The sequence below is a fragment of the Rhincodon typus genome, chromosome 2 (genome assembly GCF_021869965.1).
Source record: "Rhincodon typus isolate 14 chromosome 2, sRhiTyp1.1, whole genome shotgun sequence".
Classification (NCBI taxonomy): domain Eukaryota; kingdom Metazoa; phylum Chordata; class Chondrichthyes; order Orectolobiformes; family Rhincodontidae; genus Rhincodon; species Rhincodon typus.
This window is the reverse complement of record NC_063333.1, coordinates 124453029-124478892: the sequence shown is the minus strand read 5'-3', so window position 1 is coordinate 124478892 and position 25864 is coordinate 124453029. Positions and strand designations below refer to the sequence as shown.

At 41.8% G+C, this 25864-nt stretch overlaps 1 protein-coding gene across 2 annotated transcripts in view; it reads right to left on the bottom strand.

Moving 5' to 3' along the window:
* LOC109924677 (oxysterol-binding protein-related protein 10) overlaps positions 1–25864 on the bottom strand; it is a 185135-nt gene that overhangs the window by 78699 nt on the left and 80572 nt on the right. The window contains exon 6 of one of the 2 annotated variants that reach the window (XM_048615375.1): positions 23309–23463. In XM_048615375.1, coding sequence (XP_048471332.1) covers positions 23309–23463 — 155 coding nt within the window. Of the gene's footprint in view, positions 1–23308; positions 23467–25864 lie in introns of both variants that reach the window. The other variant, XM_020524675.2, reaches the window with a different exon arrangement.

Here is a 25864-nt window from a genome sequence, read left to right as displayed (position 1 = left end):
AGAGCAAGTATCTGTGTGCACGTGTGCGTGTACGTATTCAAGAGGATCTGCGAGTGTGTTCGTTTAGTACATCCTGATCAGTGGTGTGACCCTTTGATCTTTTACTTATAAATTCTGTGTCAGATACTACCTCTCTCATTGACACCTGAAGGAGGACCGAGGCTCTGAAAGCTCAAGTTTTCAAATAAATCTGTTGGACTATAACCTAAAATCTCTCTCACCTCAGTTCTAGGCTTCAGCTCTTTTGTCCCTGTTTTAACCAAGTCTGTAATTAGGTCAGCAACTATGTGGGCATTGCAGATCCATTCATAGACCTTGTGGGAACAAAATCTTACTTGCACATTGAGAATATCCTTCAAGCAGATGATCCATCTCAACCCTCCTCCAGAGGTCCTCAGCATCACATATCAGTCTTCAGCCAATTTGATCCACTCCTCACGATGTGAAGAGACAGTTGATGACAGTGGATACGGCAAAGATTATGGGTCCTGACAACATTTCAGGAATAGTACTCAGGCCAATGCTCCAGAACTAGCCGTGCCCCTAGCCAAGTCATTCTAATACAGCCACCGCTCAGTTATCTAACTGACAATGTGGAAAATTGTCAATGTGCCCCGTACGCAAAAAGCAGGACAAATTCAAACAACTAAGTACAACTCCACAGACTATTCTTAATCAGCAGAAAGTGATGAACGTATCGTAGACAGTGCCATCAGGCAACATTTACTCAGCAATAGTGTGTTCACTGAAGCTCAGTTGGGTTTTGCCAGAGCCACTGAACTCCTGACCTCATTACAGTCTTGGTCCAAACGTGGACAAGAGACCTAAGCTTCATACATGAGGGGAGACTGATTGCCCTTGACATAAAGGTAAAATTTGATAAAATATAAAGACTCTTAACACAACAGGTGTCAATGGGATCAGGGGAAAGCTCTCTGCTTATTGGAGTCATACATAGCACAAGGATGATGATTGTGGTTGTTGGAGGTCAATCATCTCAGTCCCAGTAGATATTTTAAAATCAACAGGTTCAGACATGTTATTGGACACTTCTAAAACAAGCGGCATTATCCAGAAGTAGCAATATTACTACCACACTACAAAAACCCAAGTTCTTCAGGGTAGTGTCTTAATCCCAACTACCTTCAGCTGCTTTAGTAATAACCATCCCTCCATCTTAAAAAGTCAGAAGTGGGGATGTTTACTAATGATTGCACAGTTTACAGCACTATTTGGGTCACCTCAGATACTGAAGCAGTCCAAATGCAACAAGATTCAGGACGGTATCGTGGCTTAGTGGTTAGCACTACTGCCTCACAGCACCAGGGACCTGGGTTCAATTCCATCCTCAGGCAACTGCCTGTGTGGAGTTTGCACATTCTCCCCATGTCTGCGTGGGACATATCCGGGTGCTCCGGTTTCTTCCCTCAGTCCAAAGATGTGCAAGTTAGGTGGATTGGCCATGCTAAATTGCCAATGGTGTCCAGGGATGTGCAGGGAAGGTGGATTAGTCATGGGAATTGCAGGATTACTGGGATGGGATGGGGGTGGGTCTGGGTGGGATGTTCTTCAGAGAGTAGATATGGACTCAATAGGCTGAATGGCCTCCTTCCACACTGTGGGGATCCTATGATCTGGACAATGTCAAGGTTTGGGCTGACAATTGCAAAATAACACAAGCGTCAAGCAGTGATCATCTCTGACAAAAAAAAAAAAAGAATCTAACCACCATCTCTTGACTTTCAATGGTATTGATGTCAACAAACCCCATCCCCGGCTATCAACATTCTGGGCAATACTATTTATCAGAAACTAAATTGGACTAGCCATACAAATATTGTGGTGACAACAGCAGCCTGGAGTCCTGCATCAAGTAACTCACCTTGTGACTCCCAAAAGCCTGAGAGGATCATTTTGCTTCTCAGGACTTCCTGTTCTTCAACCTCTCTCATCCAGGTACTTTACACTTCCTTGCAGGAGGCACAGCGTAATAGCCCACAAATTATGAAGTCTGACTTATTACTTAAATGGCAGATGATGACTGGCTTTCTTCAGGTCTCAGGTACAGTCTGCTGCAGAGAGACACCATTTACCCTCTTGGAGGGCCAAAGGCCTCTGGCAGTATCATTCATACTCAAAAGCTGTTCAGCGACCCAGAAGCCCAATCCCATTTCTGTCAGCAGGCTGATGGCTTTTGCTTTTAACAACTGGTCACTACTCCCTCAAACCAAACAGCTGCTTGTTTAAGGGCAAACTTCATTTTGTAAATACCCGGTAGCACCAATCTGTCAACAACCAGCCCCCTCCACTGGTTGAGCAAAACAGCAGTATAAAAACCATTTCAAATAAATTTTGGTAGCTTTCTTTAAAGAGTGCAGCAATCCCATGCACAATCCTTGGATTTTAAGAATCCTTTGCCCATTTCAGTTCACAATTAAATACACAGAAAAAGAAAAAGATACAGTCTTTACAATGCTGAAATTCATTAAAACTCCTTCATCAGTACCTTTCAAACCCATGACCACTACCATCTAAAAGAACAAATGGAGCAGATACATGGGAACACCACTACCTGCAAGCTCCCCTCCATGCCAGCCATCATCCTGACTTGGACATATTTCCGAGTTATAACGGATAGATGCATCTGCAACAGGTAGATTGGTGAAGATACAGTCAAGTAAGGCTTTCCATCTTGTTGATTCCCTTGGCATCTGCCATAGACTCAGTCCAGCAGGTATGCCCTTTTAAACCCTGCCAGCTGTGTCTACTCTGGTCCTACCCAGTCACTCTTGCAATGGACATCAATGCCTCATGCCCAGCATACATTGTGCCCTTGCCACCCTCAGAGCTTCCAAGTTAAGCCACATCAAGTATGGATGAAATTTGAAGACAAATCAATGGTAGAAATGGAAAATGAGAACTAGTTAACCATCTTATTTATCCAAACTATAAAATGTTTTCACCATGAGTGGATTAAAATTGAATTCAAAGTAGCAACTGCACTCAATATTTAATTGATTGATGTCAAAATTTGTAAGTTGTGAGAGTTAATTCACCTTCCCAAGACCTCAAAATTGAAGATTATGGAAAGCAATAATCAAAATATTTAATGAACTAGTCATCAATTCTAGTAATTGATTGGAAATTCATAGCTTTGGAAAACAGTGGCAGCTTTGCAAATATGTCAATGTAATTTGCTGACAATATCAGTCTTGTGTCAATAAACAAAAACCAGGCATGTTAAGAAATCTTCTGATGTAGAGACTGGTGTTTCCTTTACTAGAAGTGTAAATCGCAGCCCAAGACACTCATCTGCTATACATTCAGTGAGGACCAGCGCAATCATTTAATATAAAGCAAGCAATTATAAATGAATCATTTCAGTTTTGGATACAGTAAACATCTCACACAACTTCCAGCTTCGCTAAATTAGCAGCCAACTGAAAAATATCACTACAAACCACATAGACTGTATTCAACAAGGATTATGATAGCCAAGCCCTCGAGCAGGTAAAATTCAGCTTGAGCAAATATTAATCGACAGCAACCACAAATACAAAATAAAAAAAACACATTTATAAAAACAAAATAATATTCAATAGAATTCCTATACCATTGAGGATAGCATAAATTGTCTCTTACATAAACAAAGAAGGTTGAATGAGCACATTTACTAGCATTGAAACAGGAAAGCAAGAATGTGCAATTCTAATACTTTGTTACAGGATGAATATCAAACATCTTTGGGATCACTGTTACGTCATGTGATGCTTGCCTATTTGAGCAAGTCACACTTGGCATGGAATTCCAAGGCTGTCACACTTTTCTTGAAGAATATTCCAAGGTTCAAATAAAATCTCTTGTACAGCACCATCTGGTGAAAATAACCAGAAATTACAGTTTATAAAGGTAAAACTAAAACAGACACTTAACAGATTGAAAGTGCCAAGATTCATCCACATGAAATACTTCCTTTCATAGGTTTTCTTTAATTATACTATAAATACATGAATGTGATCCATCACCCTGACTCTAAACCTACAACGTCCTTCACCAATCTTGCAAGTTATTCCTCAACTATTGCAGAGCAGTCAAGTGACAAAAGCAGTTTAACATAGAATGTTAGGTGATGTGCTTATCCTTGTTGAAGAAATGAAGCACACCTTGGCAAATAAGATTCCTTTGTTCTGCAGTTTCTAAAGTAACAGGTGAAAAATTCATTAGCAGTGTCTTAGGCAAGCAGAAATGCTCACAGAAAAGCACTGGGATTTATTTCTAGTATATAGAATTTAAAATAGAAGGAAATGTTAAATCAAAATGGAACTTGGAATTGTTCACAATACATGGGGACAGCACGTAAATTTTCCCCAAAACAGCCTGCAAAATTCATTTACAGAGATGACCAATTACAGGAAAATCTTCCCCATATGCGAAAGTCACAGCATCAGTGAGGAGCTGCTTTTCGTTCCCATCCCAGCCCAACAGCCACTTATCTTCTCACTCACTTATCACTGTTCACCCAAACAGCAGCAAATGCAGGACAGAAACAACCTGTAACAGGAAGTGTAGCAAGTAGTGTGTAGGTAAATGGCTGATGGGCCCAGAGGGGAAGTGAGGTTGTGTCTCTGTTGGAGGGTGCTGCAAAATGGGATGAGAGGATACAAAGGGAAGAGAGAGTGCTGCTGCAAATTACATTTTATACATTTTATTATCTTAGGGAGTTCCATAGAAATATCAAGAAGCAACCTCCCGGTACCCTGTTTCACCCACATTCAAGACACCATGCACAGTGACAACATCCATACTGTTGAGATCTCAGCTGACTGGAATACTGGACAAATGAGATCCCAGGCTAAACCTAGCTTGATAGATTTGTATAATAAGCTTGTATATGTTTCCAAAGAAAAACAGCCAAATACAAAAATTTAGAAAGATCTTGCTGAAAATAGCAAAACCAATGATTCAACTCTTTCCTCAACAATGTCCTTAACTAAGATTTTTTACTCAACTGACTCTTTGCAGTTTTGCTGCCTCAATATTTTTCTACAGCTCTGGAAGACTGGACTTCCTTTCAAGTTCTCATAACCTGAGACTTTTGTAGGAGCCTCCAATCTGGAGATTTCTACTAACCAAAACAAGGAACAAAGAACAGTACAGCACAGGAACAGGCTCTTCAGCCTACCAAGACTCACCAACACACAATGTCTTTCAAAACTAAAAACCCTTTTACTCTACAAGGTTGATATCCCTCTATCCCTTGCCTATTCATACATCTGTCAAGATGCCTCTTAAACATTGCTATTGTATCGGCCTCCACCAAATCCTTGGCAGTGCATTCCAGGCACTTACCACCCTGTGTAAAAAAAGTACCTCTCACAACTCCTTTATACTTACTTTTTCTGAAGAAGGGTCCAGACCCAAAACGTCAGCTTTCCTGCTCCTCTGATGCTGCCTGGCCTGCTGTGTTCATCCAGCTCTACACCTTGTTATCTCCTTTATACTTACCCCTTTTTACCTTAAGATTATGTCACCTAATAATTGACCATTTCTGCCCTGGAAAAAGATTCCAAACATCCATTCTATCCATGCTTCTCAATTTTGTGAACTTCTGTCAGGTTGCCACCATCTTTTTATGTTCAAGTAAAATCAAACCAAGTTAGTCCCAGTTCTCCTTATAGCCAATACCCTCCAAACCAAGCAACATCCTGATAAACCATTTGTGTCCTCTCCAAAACCTCCTCTACATCCTTCTCGTAGTGTGGAGACTAGAACTGTACATAATATTCCAAATGTAAAGATCTATAAAGCTGCAACATGACTTGCTAATATTTATACCTGTGCTCTGATCAATGAAGTCAAGCATGCTAATATGCCTCTTGACCAGTCAATCCACTTGTGTTACTACCTTCGGGGAACTATGGACCTGTATGCCTAGATCCCTAGGTATGTTGATACTACTAAGTGTTCTGTCATTTACTGTATACTTCCTCCTGCATTGGATCTTCCAAAATACAGCACCTCATATTTGTCAGAATTAAACTCCATCAGGCATTTCTCCACCCAAGTCTCCAGCCTACCTATATCCTGCTGCATCCTCTGGCAATCCTTACCATCCATAGCTTCTCCAATCTTTGTGTCGTCCAAGTTATTAATCAGGCCACCTAAATTCTCCTCCAAGTCTTTATACATATTACAAACAACAGGGGTCCCAGCACTGATCCCTGCGGAACACCACTGGTCACAGATCTCCAGTCAGAAAAACACCCTCCACCTTTGTCTTCTATGACTAAGCAGGTTTTGCATCCATTGTACTGGCTTGCCGTGGGTCTGTTCTGACTTTACCTTTTATATCAGCCTACCATGAGTGACAAAGGCCTTGCTAAAGTCCATATAAACAACATCTACTACCCTACCTTTAATCATCTTTGCATTTTTTGAGGAAACGACAATCAAGTTTGTGAGACACAACACTCCCCATACAAAATCATGCCACCTCTCACTAATAAGTCCATATTTTTCCCCAAATGGGAGTAAATCCTGCCCCTTGGAATCTTCTCCAATAACATAAGGCTCGCTAGCCTATAATTTCCCGGATTATCCCTGTTGCCCTTCTGAAACAAAGGAACAATGCTGACTATTCTCCAGTCAGAGTCATACAGCATAAAAATAGACCTTTCGGTTCAACTAGTCCAGGCTGACCATGTCCCCAAACTAAACTAGTCTTACCTGCCGGCATTTGGCCCATATTCCTCCAAACCTTTCCTATTCATGTACTTATCCAAATGTCTTTTAAATGTTGTAACTGTACCTGCATCCACTACTTCCTGCATCAGTTCATTCCACACATTTACATGCAGAGGGTTGCTAAATGTTGCCCCCCTCACGTCCTTTTTAAATTTTCACCTCTCACCCTGGTTTTGAACTCTCTTACCTTTGCTATTCACCTTATCTATGCCCCTCATGATTTTATCAGCCTCTAAGGTCACTCCTCAACCTCCTATGCCCCAGTGAAACAAGTCCCAGACTATCCAACCTCTCCTTACAACTCAAACCCTCCATTCTCAGCAACATCCTGGTAAATCTTTCCTGAACCCTCTCCAGTTTAATAATGTCCTTCCTATAAAAGGGTGAGCAGAACTGCACACACAAGGCCAGAAGAGGCCTCATCAACGTTCTGTATAAGCTCAACATGACGTCCCAACTTCTATACTCAAAGTTCTTAGCAATAAAGGCAAGGGCCTCATATGACTATAGAGGATACAAAGATTTTGTACAAAGCCCCCACAATTTCCTCACCTGCCTCCCTCAGCATTCTAGGATAGATCTCATCAGGTGCTGGAGACTGGTCTTCCTTAATATTTTTTGAAACACCCAATAAGTCCTCCTCCTTTATATTTCATGCCCCACAATATCAACATACCCCTTTTGACACTCAATATCCACCATGTCCTCCTCCTTTTTGAACAACAATGCAATGTATTTGTTAAGGATCATAACGACTTCCTCCATACCCATGCATAAATTCCCTTTGTCTGGAGTGGACCTACCCTCTTGCTCCTTGTATGTATAGAACACCTTAGGCATTCTCCCTAATCCTGTGTGCCAAAGACATTTCATAGCCCTTTTTGGACTTCCTAATTCCTTGTTTGAGTTCATTCCTGCTGTCTTTGCATTCTTTGAGGGCTGTCTATCTTCAATTTCCTAAATCCCACATACTTCTTTTGGTAGAGGGTTGCTTTTCAGACTGGAGGCTTGTGACCAGCGGTGTGCTACAAGGATCAATGCTGGGTCCACTGATTTTCGTCATTTATATAAATGATTTGGATGTCCTCCATCAGTACAACTGTGATATTCTCCTAATCAGTAACGTAACCCTCCCACCTCTTTATCAAGCCTGAAACATCTAAATCCCAGAACGTTAAGCTGTCAGTCTTGTCGCTCTCAACTAAGACTCTGTAATAACCACAACATCATAGTTATATGTTTAATCCAAGCCCTAAATTCATTTGTCTTATCTGCCATACTCTTCGCATTAAAACAAATGCGCTTGAGACTGCCAATCCTACTGTGTTCAGCAACCTCCCCGTGCCTGGTCTTTCTCTTACTTTTACTGGCCTCAGTCTCAGATTCCTCCTTAGTCATCTTACTTGCTGATCTGTTGCTCTGGTTCTGGCCTTGTCTGCCACACTAATTTAAACTTTTCCATGTAGCGCTAGGGAACCTCCCTGCCAGGACATTGGCGCTCCTCCAGTTAAGGTGCAACCTGTCCTTCTTGTACACATCCCAGCTGCCCCAGAAGACATCCCAATGATCCAAATATTTGAAACCCTCCTTCCTACGCCAACAGTTTAGCTATGTATTTAACCATACTATCTTCCTACTTCTAGCTTCACTGGCACGTGGCACAGGAAGTAATCCTGAGATTACAACCCTACAGGTTCTGCTTTTCAACTTCCTACCTAACTCCCTGAACACTCTTTGCAGGATGTCATCTCTGTTCCTGTTTACGTCATTAGTGCCAAGATGGACCACAACCTTTGGCTGCTCACTCTACCCCTTCGGAACATCCTGTGCCCACTCAGAGACATCCTCAGCCCTGGCACCAGGGAGGCAACACACCATTTTGGAGTCTCGCTTGCAGCCACAGAAACCTGCCTCTTTGTACTCCTGACTATAGAATCTCCTATTATTACTGCTTGCCTACACTCGACCCTCCCTGCTGTACAAAAGTGCTAGTTATAGTGCCACTGATCTGGCTGCTGCTTTGCTAAGAGGCCAGCACAACTTATTTTTAATTTTTGTAATTATCTCTGCGCCTCATTTAATCAGATTATAGGTCATCCCCTTGCTTGTTATTCAGCAATTGACACTTGACTCACACTGCCTGACACTCTTGATCACCTGCAGAGACCCATTATTCGGCCCGTCGACACTCCACTCATGCCATTTGTATGATCTTTTTATCTCTCTGCCTGGATGCTTCTCTCTCACGTCGCCTGACAAAGGGGCAACGCTCCAAAAGCTTGTGATTTCAAATAAACCTATTGAACTATAACCTGGTTTTGTCTGACTTCTGACCTTGTCCATCCCAGTCCAACACTGGAACCTCCACATCATGGCTTCTTATAGTGTGGTGATCAGAACTGTACACAGTGATCCAGCTGTGGTCTAATTAATGTTATAGTATAACCTCCTCAGTCTTGTATTCAATGCCTTGACTAATAATTGCAAGTATCCCATTTGCCTTCATCTCCTATTTACCTATCCTGATGCTTTCAGGGACCAATGGACATGCATGCTAAAGTCCCTTTGATCCTCTGTACTTCGTAGAATCATACCTTTCAACGTGTACATCCTTTTCATGCTAGTCCTCCCAAACTTCTAAACCAAAAGGAATATCTTGGTCTTTGTGTGGTTTGGATAATCTACTCTGTCAGCTGTAATCATCCTAATGACTGGCTTATATTTTACTTTAAAGTCGTATGGGAGGTAACGGCCTAGTAGTATTATCACTAGGCTATTAATCCAAAAACTCAGCTAATGTTCTGGGACTAGGGTTCAAATCCCATGATGGCAGATGGAGGAATTTGAATCAATAAAAGAATCTGGAATGAAGAATCTACCATTGTCGATTGCAAGAAAAACCTATCTGGCTCATTAATAAGCTTCACGGAAAGAAATCTGCCATTCTCACCTGGTCTGGCCTACATGTGATTCCAGACCCACAGCAATGTAGTTGACTCCTGAATGCTCTCTGAAATGGCCTAGCAGACCACTCATTTGTATCTCATGAAATCGCAAAGAAATGAAACCAGATAGACTACCTGCTATTGGTTTAGGCACCGGAAAAGACTAGCAGAAACAGCCCTGCCAACTCTGCAAAGTCCTCTTTACTAACATCTGGGGGCATTCTAGGGCGGCATGTGGCACAAAGCACTAGCATCCAGGTTCGCCTTGGACGACTGCCCGTGTGGAGTTGCACATTCTCTCCATATCTGTGTGGGTTTCATCCAGGTGTTCCGGTTTCTTCCACAGGACAAAGATGTGCAATTTAGATGAATTGACCATGGTAAAAATACCATGTGGGGTTGCAGGGGTGGGGAGTTGTTCTTCAGAAGGTCAGTACAGAATCACTGGGCTGAATGGCCTTTTTTCTGCACTGTAGGGATTCTATGATTCTAGTGTCAAAATTGGGACAGCTATCTCCAGACAGTCAACCAACAGTCTGGTGGTCATATTCACAGAATCATAACTTACAGACAAATGTCTCAGTCACTACCATTACCATCCCTGGATATGTCCTGGCCCACCAGCAGGACAGGACAAGCAGAGGTGGCAGCACAGTGGCATATAGTCAGAAGGGAGTTACCCTAGGAGTTGTCAACATTGACTCTGTACCTTCTGAAGTCTCATGGTTTCAGGTTCAACATGGGCCAGGAAACCACCTGCTAATTACCATATGCCAACCTCCCTTGGCTGATGAATCAGCACTCTCCCATGTTGAACAACACTTGGAGGAAGCATGGACCTTGGCAAGGGTGCACAATGTGCTCTGGATGGGGGATTTCTATGCCTACCACCAAGAGTGGCTCGGCAACAGCACTACTGATCAAACTGGTTGGGTCCTAAAGGACACAGCTGCTAAACTGGGTCTGTAGCAAGTGATGAGGGAAATAACAGGAGGGAGAAACATACTTGACCTCAGCCTCACCAATCTGCCTACTGCAAATGGTAGTATTGGGAAGAATAACCATCGCACAGTCCTTGTGGAGACAAAGTCCTGTCTTAATGTCGAGAACACCCTTCATTGTTTTGTGTAGCATTATCACCGTGCTAAATGGGACAGACTTCAAACAGATCTAGTCACTCAAGAATAGACATCCATGAGGCACTGTGGGCCATCAACAGCAGCATAATTGTATTCTAGCACAATCTGCAACCTCAGCATACCCACACTCAATCATTACCATCAATCCAGGGAATCAACCCTGGTTCAATGGACAGCGCAGGAGGTCATGCCAGGAGAAGACCCAGGCATACCTAAAAATGAAGTGTCAACTGGGGAGGCAATGGCCTAGTGGCATCATTAAAGGACTGTTAATCCAGTGACCCAGATAATGTTCTGGGGACCCGGGTTCAAATCCCACCATGGCATATGGTGGAATTTGAATTCAATTTTTAAAAAAATCTGTATTAAGAGTCTAAATGATAACCATGAATCCGTTGCGGATTGTCAGCCAACCCCATCCAGTTCACTAATGTCCTTTAGCGAAGGAAATCTGCCATTCTCACCTGGTCTGACCTACATGTGACTCCAGACCCACAGCAATGTGGTTGACTATTAACTGCGGTCTGAACAATTGGGGATGGGCAATAAATGCTGGTCTATTTATGAATGAATAAAATTTAAAAAACAAAAAACTACCAAACAGGAATATTTGCATGCCAAAAGAGCATAAGCAACAATAGACAGAGCTAAGCGATCTCACAACCAACAAAACAGATCTAAGCTCTGCAGTCCTGAATAATGCTGGACAATTAAACTACTCACTGGAGGAGGCAGCTCCAGAAATATCCCCATTCTGAATGATGGAAGAGACCAAAATATCACTAAAAAATGGTTAGACTGAAGTAGCATGCTTCAGGCAGAAGTGCAAACTGGTTAATCCATCTCTGTCTCCTCTAGTGGTCCCCAGCAGAGATGCAAGTCTTCAGTCAAATCAATTCACTCCATGTGCTATGAAGAAGCAGTTGAAGGCACTGGATACCGTAAAGGCCATGGGCCCTGATAATATTCCAGCAAGAGAACTGAAGACTTGCATCCCATAACTTGCTGCTCCCCTAGCCAAGCTGTTCTACTACAGTTAGAAAACAGGCATCTAACCAACAATGTGTAAAAATTGCCCAGGTATGTCCTGTACACAAAAAGCAACAAATCCAACTGGCCAATTACGGCCCCCTCAGTCTACTCTCTATCATCAGTTGAGTGATGGAAGGTGTCATCAACAGTGCTATTAAGCAGCACCTGCTTAGCAACAATCTCCTCACTCTCATCTCATCTGGGTACTGCCAGGGCCACTCAGTCCCGGACTTCAATACAGTCCTGGCTCACACATGAACAAATGCATTAAAATCCTGAGATCAGGTGAGAGTGACAGCCCTTGACATCAAGGCCACATTTGACCAAGGTATCAAGGATCTGCAGCGAAACTGAAATCAATAGGAATCAGAATCAGTAGGAAACTCTCTTCTAGTTGGTTTCATACTTGCCACGTAGGAAGAAGGTTGTCGGAGGTTAGTTATCTCAGCTCCAGGACATCCCTGCAGGAGTACCTCAGTGTAGTATCCTCGGCCCAACCATCTTCAGCTGCTTCCCTCCATCATTAGTGAACATACTCAGTTCTGACCTTATGATTGTACAATGTTCAGCACCATTTGCAACTCCTCACATTCTGAAGCAGTCCATTTTCAAATGCAACAAGGTCTGAACAAATATCCAGGCTTTGGCTGACAAGTGGCACATAATATTTGAGCCACACAAATGCCAGGCAGTGATCATCTCCAATAAGAGACAATACAACCACCACCCCTTGACATTCAATGGTGTTACCATCACTGAATCCCTCACTATCAACATCCTGGGTTTACCACTGACCAGAAACTGAACTGGATTCACCATATAAACAGAGCAGGTCACAGGCTAGGAATACTATGCCGAGCATCTCACTTCCAGACCTCCCAGAGGCTGTCTTTCATCTACAAGGCATAAGGCAGAAGGCAGAATTGTAATGAAATATTCCTCACTTCCTTGGAATGAGTGCAGCTCCAACAACACTCCAGGTGCTTGACACCATCGAGGACAAAGCAGCCTGCTCAACTGGCACCATGTATACAACATCCACGCCCTCCATCACTGACACTCAGTGGCAAAATGTGTAATATCTACAAGATGTGCAGCAGAAATTCATCAAGCATCCTTAGACGACACCTTCCAAACACAACTATTCCCAACTAGAAGGACAAGAGCAGCAGATACATGGGAACACCACAAAATGCAAGTTCACCTTCAAGCCACTTGGAAATATATCACTATTTGTTCACTATAGCTGTGTCAAAATCCTGGACTTCCCTCACTAAGGGCATTGTGGGTCTATCTACAGCACATGGACTGCAGCAGGTTCAAGAAGGCAGCTCACCACCACCTTCTCAAGAGCAACTAGGGACAGGCAACAAATACTGGCCAGCCAGCAACACTTATGTTCCATAAATGAATAAACAAAATTCTTGCAGTTCATTGACTGATCTAATTGTGTCATATGCAGTCTATTCCTTCAACAGTAGAAGTAGTTGGAATTTCATGAATTGAGACAAGCTAAGATCTGTAAATATTGGTGGTCCTGCCAATGCTGGACTATTGGCAACTACCATGTAGTTGATTTCAGGACATCAAGCTTGCATAATGGCACTGCATAATCCTACCAAAGCACAGAATTGGTCATCTGTTATACACCTTAAAACATCTCTCTCAGGCTGTACCATGAAGTGCTACTCACTAAGGTATGTTTTCAGGATGTGTAGCAGTAATATTTTGGCATTAGCTTCTGTGTAGATTCTAGCTTTTAGAATGTATTTGCCCAGCCTTTTCAGGACATGCGATACAAATGGAAGCTGGTTCAGCTTCCCAAATTTGCCTTTCACTTGGTTGATTCAATCTCTTTGATGTGTTTGCTTTTGCACAGCCCCTTAACACTTACCTTATTGCCAGTGTTGTGGTGTTATACCATCTAGTTAGCCACCTGCATTTTGTGCTGGGGTCTTCTATGGAATTTGGATCTAGATTTCCTGCATGTGTGCACCCAATATCCCTCGGTGCCACAGTTTTACAGATATCAAGAAACATTGGGGAGGAGATGGCCTTGTGGTATTATGGCTGGACTCTTAATCCAGAGACGCAAACAAAATTCTGCGGAAACCTGTTCAAATCCTGCCATGGCACATGGTGGAATTTTGAATTCAATAAAAAATTTGGCATTAAGAATCTAAAGATGACAATGAAACCATTGTCAGTTGTTGGAAAAACCCACCTGGTTCACTAATGTCCCTTAGGGAAGGAAAATGCCATCCTTACTTGGTCTGGACTACATATGATTCAGACCAACAGCAATGATGCTTACCTTCCCTCTGGGATGGGCAGTACATGTTGGCCCTAGCCAGCGATGCCCTCGTCCTTTGAATGAAGAAGAAAAGGCTTTTGGGAAAGCATGGCAATTTGCAGTTGACAGATTTTGGTGGTTTGGTGTGCTTCACTGATTGTAACATACAGGATTCTTGCCTTCATTAGCCACAGCACAGAATACAGGAGCGAGGAAGTCTTGTTACAAACTTTATAAAACATTAGTTAGACTACTGTGTGTAGTCCTGGTCACCACAATACCAGAAGAGCATGACTGTACTGAAGGGGGTGCAGAGGAGATTCACCAGGATGTTGCCTGGCATGAAAAGTCTCAGTTCTGAGGAGAAACTGGATAGGCTGACGGGGTATATAATTGAAGTATACAGAACTATGAAAGGCATAGACAGTAGATCATGAGAATCTTTTATCCATGGCAGATGTGTCTAATATCTGAGTGCATAACTTTAAGGTAAGGACTAAGTGATTTAATGGCGATCTAACAAATTTTTTTCCACAGAGGTTGATAGAACGTGCTGCCTGAGAGGGTGGTGGAAGCATGTACTCTCACAATGTTTAAAAACCATCGAAATGAGCATTTCAGAGTGCAGGGCATAGTAATTAATGGACCAAGTGAAGGTAAATGAGAATTGTGCAATTTGGTGTTTTTTTGGTCAGCACAGACCTAATGGGCCGAAAGGTCTGTTTCTATGCTGTATGAGTCTTCGAGATGAAATGTGTCATTGAGGCAAAATCAACACCTACATGATATCAAAACAAACCCTACAAACTAGCATATCGCATGACATGAAATTAGTCATGGTAATCAGGGAAATAAGGGCTGGATCATCTTATGTCAAGAAATCCAAACTCTGTTCTAATAGAAACAAAAGGACGCTTGGTCCAACCATTATCAAAATTGCCCTTTGAAATCAACTCATGGTGAAATACTCAGCAGCAGAAATAAACAATGTAATCACTGCATTGAACACCAGTGTAAGCTGTACGAACTCTTGTATGACAGACACCTCTAAGTCTGCACATTATGTTTTCCTGGCATTTCCTGATTAAATTCAATGGAGAACCCATTTCAATTGATCACTAAAACGCCACTGATTCTCAAGTAAGCAGAAAGGCACCCAATAAAGTTTCAATTCTAGACAAATTGCTTAAGCACAGAAAGTCATATCTACTGCCACACTTACATGATTTTTTTTAAGAGAATGACTGTATTCAGGGCATGCATAACGCACAAGTTATCACAGTATATTTTTAAAAAAAAAGGTGAAAAAAGGAGATTTTAATGAATACAGTGACATGTCCATACTCTGCATCAATGGGAAGGTCTTTGGTAAAGTCATAATTAAAAGATTTCACGTACAAACAGATCATATTAGCGCAAGGTTGCGTCTACGCAAGGTACGAAAGGAGTGTAGGCAACAGTACAAACCAAATTTTTAGTATTTCACATGAAAGCATTCAACACCGCAGTGATACAACAAGATTCTTGAGAAAACAGACCCTTAAGTTTCATCCATTCCTTTTCATGATATGATGAACTGTACTGTACAGTTTGACAGCAATGTTCCCTCTAAGCTGCGTGGCCGCCACTGGGAAGCCAATAAATGCGTTCTGCTACTGGAAGTTGCTACCCTACAAAGACCTTGGAGGCCCATGCCAGCAGTAAAAAAGGTTAAATTGTTTGACAGCACCACTTCAGACAGTTTCAAGGTAAATAATGGAATGAAACAGGGCTGTACTCAAGAGCCCACTCTAGTATTTTCTTCTCCATGCTCCTGACTATCATCTTCCCTATAGCTACGGACATTTTACCTACATAGCAGGTTAGACAGTAAGCTCAACAATCGGTCCTTGTGAAAGCAACCTTATAAAAGTACAATGTCTTGATCAGAAAACTCTGACACATTGATGATGCCATGCTAGTTGCTCACAGGAACTCAGCAGCAAAAAGACAGATAGATTTTCTGACCAACGCCTACAAGTTGTTCACCCTTACTACAAAAGTCAAGGAAATCAGGGTTATTAGGTTATGTTGTTACATCTTCATCATCGATTTCAAAAAATAACACTCCATTGGAAGCAGTTAGCAAATGCTGTTAATGTGGGCCTATGGTGATAACCAATCTGACTTTTGACGCTGAACTTAATACATCCATACACCAAAAGAAATAAGGAAAGGTGTAGGATATTTGGCTCCTTGAGCCTGTTCCACTATTCAATTGGATCATGTCTGATCGGACATTCTTCACACACACTTTCCTGCATTTTCCTGTAAGCCTTGATTACTCTACTGATTAAGAATTTATCTCAGACTTAAATACACCTAAGGACTCTGCCCTCACAGCTCTCTGGCAAGGAATTCCACAAACTCTCAACACTCAGAAGAAATTTCTACTCATCTCAGTTAGAGTCCTACACCCAACCATCTTCAGCTGCTTCATCAATAACGTTCCCTCCATAAGGTCAGAAATGGAGATGTTCACCAATGATTGCACAATGTTCAGTACCATTTACAACTCCTCAGATACTGAAGTAGCTCATGTTCAAATGCAACAAGATCTGGACAAGATCCGGTCTTGGGCTGACAAGTGGCAAGTAACATTTGTGTTACACAAATGCCAAGCAATGGCCATCTCCAGTAAGGGACAATCTAACCACAGTCCCTTAACATTCATTGGCGTTGGCATCACTGAACCTCCCACTATCATCCTGGGGATTATCAATGACCAGAAACTCAACTGGAGTCACCAGGGAGTAGAACTTGACTTTCTGACTCAGGAGGAGTGTGCGCTAACTATTGAGAAAGATCTGTGGAAGAGTCGCATTGGATATTAAATGTTAAGTCTGTTTCTCTATCTCCACAAATGCTGCCAGACCTGCTGAGTTCCTCCAGCACTTTGTCTTAATTCAGATCTGCTGCAGCTTAACTCAAGTTTTCTTTCCCCCGAATCACACATCCATTGCAATAATTTTAATTATGCCACCATTTGTTTTTTTTTTTTAAAAATTGTTTTCTGGTTTAGCAGGACATCTTTTGAAATACCTTGAAAATATTAGTGTAATGTCAATTTATGTCAAATTATCCTCTTCTGTTTAAAAGAGCCTTTGCCTCATGGCCAATAAAACACATTGGTTTACCTCCTGCAAATGTGATGCTGATTTATCAAGTGGTTCATTTCTTTCTGAGGCAGATATTAGCATAATTTGATTAAACTTGCTATTATATGGCTCATTATCATTAAGTTCAATGTTAATGCTTTTAATTTCTACTTCCAACAGAAGGGGGGCTTAAGCAAATCTCAAAGAAACAATCCCTCAAAATCAAAACTGTGCTTATTTAATTTAAATGCTAAGTTGAATATTTACGTAAACTAAACAGATTTCATTTCGCTTTATTCATTCATATGGCTGTCACTGGCTAGACCAGCATTTATTACCCAGAGGAATAGTTAAAGCATCAACCACATTGCTGTCATATAATTGGCCAGACCATGTTAGGATGGCAACTTCCTTCCATCAAGGACATTGATGAACCAAATGGGTTTTTTCCTGACAATCAATAATAATTTCATGGCCAGCATTAGAATCTCAATTCCAGATTTTTTTTTTTATTGGATTCAAATTTCACCGTTTATCATGTTAAGATTCAAACCCAAGTCCCTAGAACATAAAAACCGAAAGAACTGCAGATGCTGTAAATCAGGAATAAAAACAAAGTTGCTGGAAAAGCCCAGCAGGTCTGGCAGCATCTGTGAAGGACAGAACAGAGTTAACGTTTAGGGTCCAGTGACCCTTCCTCAGAACTGATGGTAGCTGGGAAAACGTCAGTTTATATGCATAAAATAGGGAGGTGGTTGGGGTAAGGAGTAAACGACAGGATAGGGCCCAAAGAGATAGAAAGACAGTTGGACAGACAAAGGAGTTGCTAACGATCAGGCTGGGAGGGTGAATAGTTGTTAATGAGGACTGTTAGTGACTAACAACAGGGGGTGTGTAATGGCAGGCTGTGTGATAACAAGGCCCGGTGTGTTGGGTAGGGAGCTGGGGAGAGTTTACGCCCTAAAATTGTTGAACTCGATATTGAGTCTGGAGGGCTGAAGGGTCCCCAAGTGGAAAATGAGGTGTTGTTCCTCCAGTTTGCGTTGGGCTTCACTGGAACACTGCAGCAAGCCAGAAACAGAGATGTTGGCCAGGGAGCAGGGTGGTGCATTAAAGTGGCAAGCAACAGGTAGTTCAGGGTCTTATTGTGAGCAGAACGTAGATGTTCTGCAAAGCAGTCGCCAAGTCTACGCTTCGTTTCCCCAATATACAGGAGACCACATTGTGAGCAACAAATGCAGTAGACTAGATTCTGTGAAGTGCAGGTGAAGTGTTGCAGCAACTTGGTATACAGTTGTGAAGTATAGATGATTTACTAGCAAGAAAGAAGGCCAACAATTTTCATCTTTGATGTCTACAATGCCTTCGAAGCATCACAAAGTAGGAAAAAATTATAGATGCCCCAATGTTCAGAGCAAATCTCCAAAGTATGCTAGTATTCCAACAAAGATAACTTCGTTGGCTCAGGCACACTCACAGGATGCAAGATGAACACATTCCCATGGACATTCTATATAGCGAACAAGCTGGAGCCAGAAGACAATAGGAGACCCACAGTGTCGCTTCTAAGACTCTTGAAAGCACAACATGAATGCCCTAAACATTTCCTCAAATCCCACCTCAATCATCATGCTATCTGAAATAACTCCAGACAGGCCAGTATCCCATCACCAAGTCACCCCTTATTTACTCGAGGGGAGTCCTTGGCACTGATCCAGCTCCGAATGCACAGGATGTCTGACAGTCCCGTTCTGTCAGCCAGGGCTCTCTCTGATTGGACCAGATTAACAGACCCAATCTCATAACTCCAAGATCTAGGTCTCAGCTCTGCCCTTTGCAACTGGATCCTCAGCTTCCTAAACCAGAAACCACAGCGAAGACAGACAACAGCACCTCCTCCACGATAATCCTGAACACTGGCGCCCCACAAGGATGCGTTCTCAGCATGCTACTGTATTCCCTGTATGCCCACAACTGTGTAGTCAAATTCCAAAAGAACACAATTTACAAGTTTGCTGACATCACCACTGTGGTTAAATTGGTATCAAGCAACAATGATTCAGAAGACAGGAGATTCAGGGCTTTGGTGTCATGCTGCAATGATAACAACATCTCTCTCAACATCAGCAAAACAAAATAAATGATCATTGACATCAAGAAAGGAGGACATGTCTCCATCTACACTAACGGAGCTGAATGGAGAGGGTCCAGAGTGTCAAGTTTCTAAAGTAATGATAACCGACAATCTGTCCTGGACCTCCCACGTAGACACAATGGTCAAGAAGGCAAACAGCTCCTCTTCTTCCTCAGGTGGCTTAGGAAATTCAGTACGTCCATAAGGACCTTCACCAACTTTTTCAGATGCCCCATAGAAAGCATTCTATCCAGGTGTATTATGGCCGGCTATGGCAACTGCTCTGCACAGGAACATAAGAAATGACACAAAGTTGTGTGCACAACTCAGACCATCATGGAAGCCAACCTTCCATCCCTAAACTCCATTTACACTTCTCATTGCTGTAGAAAGGCTGCCAACATCAAAGAACTCTCCCACCCCAGTAATGCTCTCCTACAACCTCTTCGGTCAAGCAGAAGATATAGCAGCTTGAACATACACACGCACACACCCTAACAGATTCAAGGACAGCTTCTTCCCTGCCATTATTAGACTGCTGAATGGACCTAACTTCAAATAATGTTGATCTTGCTTTGCAGACCTCCTGTGCAGCCATAATCTTGCATGTCTCACTCTGTCTAAGCACCCTATGATCTATACGTCCTTGTTTGCTATGATCTGCCAATACTGCTTAAAAATAAAATACTAAGGTATGTGTGACTACAATAAATCAAAATCAATCAATCAGGGAACTCAATCTATGAGTTCCACCTATCTGACCTTGTTACAGTCCCTCCGAGTCCGAGGAGATAGGCCAGTTCTTTTTCTTTTGTAGCTACTCCTGGGGCAGGGTCAAGTTCCTCTAACATTGTTCTGATACACGCAGCGTGTAACACACAATAGCTCGCCTCTTGTGCACACAGCATCTCGGAAGAAATTCATTCTCTTCTTCAGGCAGCAATGGCATTGAGGCAGAGACAGTGTTGAGGCAGCAATATCTACCATGTCCATCTCAGATTCCGAGGTAACTTCAATGATTGACAGATAGTGAAAACGCATGGGTTCCGGAACAGTCAGAAAGGCTGTTCAGGAGCTGGGCGCATTCAGGACCGCTGCATCAACACAAACTTTATATGTCATTGGACCGGACCTCATGTCGACCATGCCTCTTATCCATGCAGTGTCATTCCCATGGTTCCTACATCAAACTTCGTCCCCACTCTTGCTTATCAGATTCTTGTGTCGCACACTAGCGTTCCTGATGCTGTTTCGGCCCCCACCCCCTCCCCCAGTCTGGGAAGAGCAGATTTAATCCAGTGAATCTTCTCCCCATTAACAACTCTGCTGGAGCTATCCCCGTAGTTGCACGACAAGTGGTCCTATAATCAAACCGGGACAGTTTGGTGTCTAGTGAAGCTGCAAGCTGTTTCTTCAAGGCTGCCTTCAAAGTTTGGAATATTCTTTCTACCCATTTGGATGATGGAAGGTACGGAGCTGTCCTTATGATGAATATCATTCAACTTTAGGAAATACTCAAATTCCCCAATGGTAAATGATGGCCTGTTATCTGTAACCAATACTACCAGCAATCCGTGTATTGCAAAAGATACACGCAGTTTTTCAATCGTTCTCCCAATGTTTGATGAATGAGCTCTTTGCACGTCCAGCCACTTTCAGTAGATGTCCACAATGACCAACAACATGGAGGACATGAAAGGACCCGCACAGTCGACGTGTAACCGAGTCCGGGGTTTATCCGGTCATTCCCACTAATGTGGGGGAGCTGCTGGTGGTAATTTTTGTCCTTGGTGGTACTCTGGGCACTGGCCCACCAATGTACCTATGCCTACATATAGTGCCAGCCACCAGACATTACATCTTAATTTGGGAAACCACTGGATGACCCTCATTGAGTTCAGCTAGTATCCGGTAGCGAACTTTGCTTGGGACAATCACTCTTGCTCTCCATAATAATATACCATGCTTTACTGTGATCCAGTCTCTCCATGTCCAAAAAGCTTTCAAATCTGGTTGCAACGGTCCTTTGGTTTCCCCCATCACCACCAACTGTTTCAGTTTTGCCAGGACCAGATCTTTCTGCATCCAGTCAGATATTGTCAGCCGTGACTGAAAGTGGGTCCAGAAATTTAAAACCAGAATGGACTCTTCCAGTAGCAGTACACTGATCTATCTGCTAGCAACTCAATGCATCCACAATTGCCACTTGGCCTCCCAGATGGTGTGGCCAGGCAGGAAATAACTCCTACATCGTCATTACATGACCACATGAGGACATTGATTGGGGTAAGGCAGGTAGGCTGGTCTTGGCCTCACTTGTCCAGCTATAACATTGCAGAGAGGTTAGGTTGAGCAAGATGCCTTTGGGAAAGATACCCAGGTAATTTTATAGCCCTAACATGGCCAATAACACAAGATGTACTCGCTAACAAACAAGGACAGGTTGAGGTGGGCAGAAACCCATTGGGATAGCAACCTAGAGGCTTTTACAGCCTTCCAATACCCTGTAAACTTGCGAGCAGGTTAATGTCCCAGAATATGATTTCAACCCCACTTCTGAATGCTGCGTTAAGAGACTGAAAGCATGGTGGTTAAATTTGTAATTGAAACAAAGATAGATAGGAAAGTGAGTTATGAAGAGGATAAGGGCCTACAAAGGAATATAGATAGGTTGAGTGGGCAAAGATCTGGCAAGAGGAGTATGATGTGGGAAAATTCGGTGTGAAATTGTTCATTTTGCCATAAAGAATTTAAAAAAAAGCACATTATCTAAGTGGCGAGAGACGCAGAAATCTGGATGTCCGAATATGTGATCCGCTGAAGGTTAGAACGCAGGTACAGCAATGTAGTCAGGAAAGCTAATAGAATGTTAGGTTTTATTGTGAAGGTAATTGAATCTAAGATTAGGGAGGTCATGCTTAGATATACAGGGAATTGTTAGGACCACATCTGGAGTACTGTGTATAGTACTGCTCACCATACTTCAGGAAGGATGTTAAGTAATGGAGAAGTAATGAAGAGAAGGTTTATTAGACTAATTTATTAGACTAATATCTGGATGGAGTAGAATGCCATCTGAGAAAAGGCTAGACATGCATGATCTGGAATTAAGAAGAATCAGAGGTGACTTAATTAATCCTGAGGGGGCTTGATCAGTTAGATGTCATAAGAATGGCATACAAGAGGAAACAATCTAGAATTAGGGGTCATAGTTTAAAAATAAGGGACCACCCATTTAAGAAAGAGGTCAGAAAAATATCTCAGCTATGAATCTTTGGAATTCCCTTCTTCAAAACACAGTGCATGCAGAATCTTTACGTATTTTTGAGGCAGAGATAGACAGATTCTTGGCTACCAAGAGGATGAAAGATTATTCCTTGTTTGTATGTTCATATGAGATAGCACCAACAGAAAGAGCCACTTTGGCAAAACAGCAAATTTCTTTGGAGAAATCTACTGGTGATCAATTTACATGCTTACCTTTTTCAAATAATATGAATGAGATTTACATAACACAGGGCCTTAAGCTATTATAAGCTTTACACAAATCCGTTACAAAGTGTTTGGAGTTGTCCTGACAATGAATAAACTCTTCGAGTTTCCAAGTTATTATTCAATTGTACGGAGTTTAGTTTAAGTAGCCTGCTCAGAAAGAAGTTACTATTCCACATCATCTCAACACTAATGCAAAAGATAATATTCAGTTATGCAAAAGTTACAACATAGAACAGGCTTTTCAGCAACTCCATGCTATTGTGCATCCTTCATTTAGATTAAGTTACTAAATAAGAAACTGTGAAGATAAACTCTCTCAATTGTCCAAAAGTAAGGTGACCTTCTATTTAAATACTCAGATTGAAAATGTAATTTCCTAATTCACATACCTCAGAGGGCTGCTGAAGTCCTTGTGTGGCCTGACTAGGCGTTGCAGACCACACAATGTTCACATTATTTGAAGGCATTGAAGGTGAAGCGCATACATTTCCGTTCTTCAACTGCTCAGCTGAACGAGATCTTGGTCCCTGCCATCCTAAGACAGCTTCTGAAATAAAAAATATTGCAGCAGAACATTACCAGTCCCACATTTTAGAAAGTAACCTGGCTCATCTACATTAAAGTTATTTTAAAAAATGGCATATCTGCACTCTAGTTCACATAATTTAGTTCACAAGTTATCTATGCAGGAATGTTTAGGAAAAAAAGCTGCTGGAAATACTCAGCAAGTCTGGCAGCATCTGTAGAGAAAGAAGTATTGCTATTGTGACACTAATATGACTCTTGTCAGTATATCCAGCATATTTAGTTTTTATGTCAGATTTTCAGCTTTCATAGGACTTTGCTTATATGATATGCTGTGGATTTTGTTTTTAAAGCCATTACACAAAAGTTCCAGAGACAGAAGATTTTAAAACCTAATCAGTAGACATATGTGCGCACATAAGGACTATTAATAGATCTATAACAAAATACTGCAAAGTACATACTTAAAAATAGTGTTATGATTCCAGATGATGTCACAATTGGATAAGGCAGATACCAGAATGAAATCTGGTTTGGTTTTCCCCATAATCCTCGATTTGCTTACTGAATAAAAATCTCTCTCTCTCAAACTTGAAGATACTTAACCATGCCTCCTTTACAGCCCTCTCCAGTAAAGAATTCCACAAATTCATTAAACTTCAAGACAAGAAATTCCTCCTTATCCCTGTACCAACTGGGCAATCCCTTACTGAGATTATGTGCTCTGTACTTAGATTCTCCCAGAAAATAACCTCTCCACGTCTATCCTGTCAAGCCTCGTCAATCTTGCATGTTTCAATATGGTTGCCTCTCATTCTTCTAAACACCAGTGAGTACGGGTCCAACATACTCAACCTCTCCTCCTGAGAAAATTCCCTCCATACCCGAAATCAATCTAGTAAACCTTCTCTGGCTTGTCTCTTATGCCAGTATTTGTTTCCTTCAATAAGGGAACAAACCTATTCACTGTAATCTAGATGTGGTCTGATTATCACCTTGTACAATTGTAACAAAAAAAAACTTATTTATTTTTATATTCCGTCCCCTTCCCGATTACCTGCTGAGCTTGTAGCCTAGCTTTTTACGACTTATGCACAAGGACTCCCAAGTCCTCTGACAGATGAGACTCTCTCAGGCTTTTTATGATCTGCAGAGAGTTCTAACAAAACTCCTGTCTGGAAGTTTCACTGACTAAACTGTTTCCCTGAAGTAACTTATTCTCTTAACTGCTCTAAACAAACACCTTTACTATGCGAGACTATACTTCTTTCTGACCGCTGTCATTTCTCCTTCGAACGAAACCCAAGAGCTTCCAAAACAAAACTTAAAAAAAAACTGTCATCCTACAGTCCCCTATGGCTAATGTTTTGCTGTTTTCTCTCTCCTGCCATAAATCCCCCATTATATAAACAAAGTTTCATTAACACTCCAGGGATCCTTGCAGTTACCTGCTCTCTGGGACACGTACTGGTTTTAAAATCACGGTTCCTGAAAGAATGACCTTCACAAAAACAGACCAACACCCTTACGCCATTAGCTTGGAATCCAAGCTCCAAAACAAAAAGATATAAATCTCACATTACAACACTAACACGGCAGTAAAGGGATGGTAGTGATTTGGGTATAGAATTAGCTAAAGGATAGAATGCAACAGTAGTAGTGAACATATTTTCTTGACTCCAGGAAAGTATGCAACTCACTTCCCTAGCCTTATCAGAGCCATTGCTATTCCTGTTGTACATAGACTGACCCGGACTTTGAAAAAGGGAATGGAATTTCAAAGATGGTTGGTGATATAAAGTTCAACAAATTAGCAAACCGTGAACAGCATAGCAGTAGATTTTAAGGGGATGGATTTATGATATATGCAATTTCACTGTGACGCACTTTGGGAGAAACTTTTTTTTTTTTTTTTGAGTTGGTGGAATGTATAACGAGCATATTCACAACTCATTGCCAGCACTGAACAGACATATAGGATACTTGGCTTAGGATGCCAAGATAAGGAAGTCGTGTTAAAACTTTGAGAATAACTGGTTGTGTTTCAGCTGAAATATTATGTACAATCTGCATACCACATTTCAGCAAGCACATCCATGGGCAGCATACAGATAAATTCTTCCAGGATAATACCAAGGATTAGAGAGTTCCAAAGCTGGGGGTCTATTCTTCTTAAGGTTAAGGGGGAAACCAAACAGATATATTCAAAATTATGAGGAGCTTTGATAAAGCAAGTAGGAGAAATAATTTCCTCTAGCAAGTTGGTTCAGTGACCAGAAGTCAGAAATATTAACTAATTGGCAGAAGTCGAGTAATTTCTTCACACATTTGTTAAATTCTAGATATCCTGGCACGCAGCGAGTCTATCACTTCCCTTATTTGTAATGTTGTCAGAAAACCATGAGATGTTAGAGATGCTA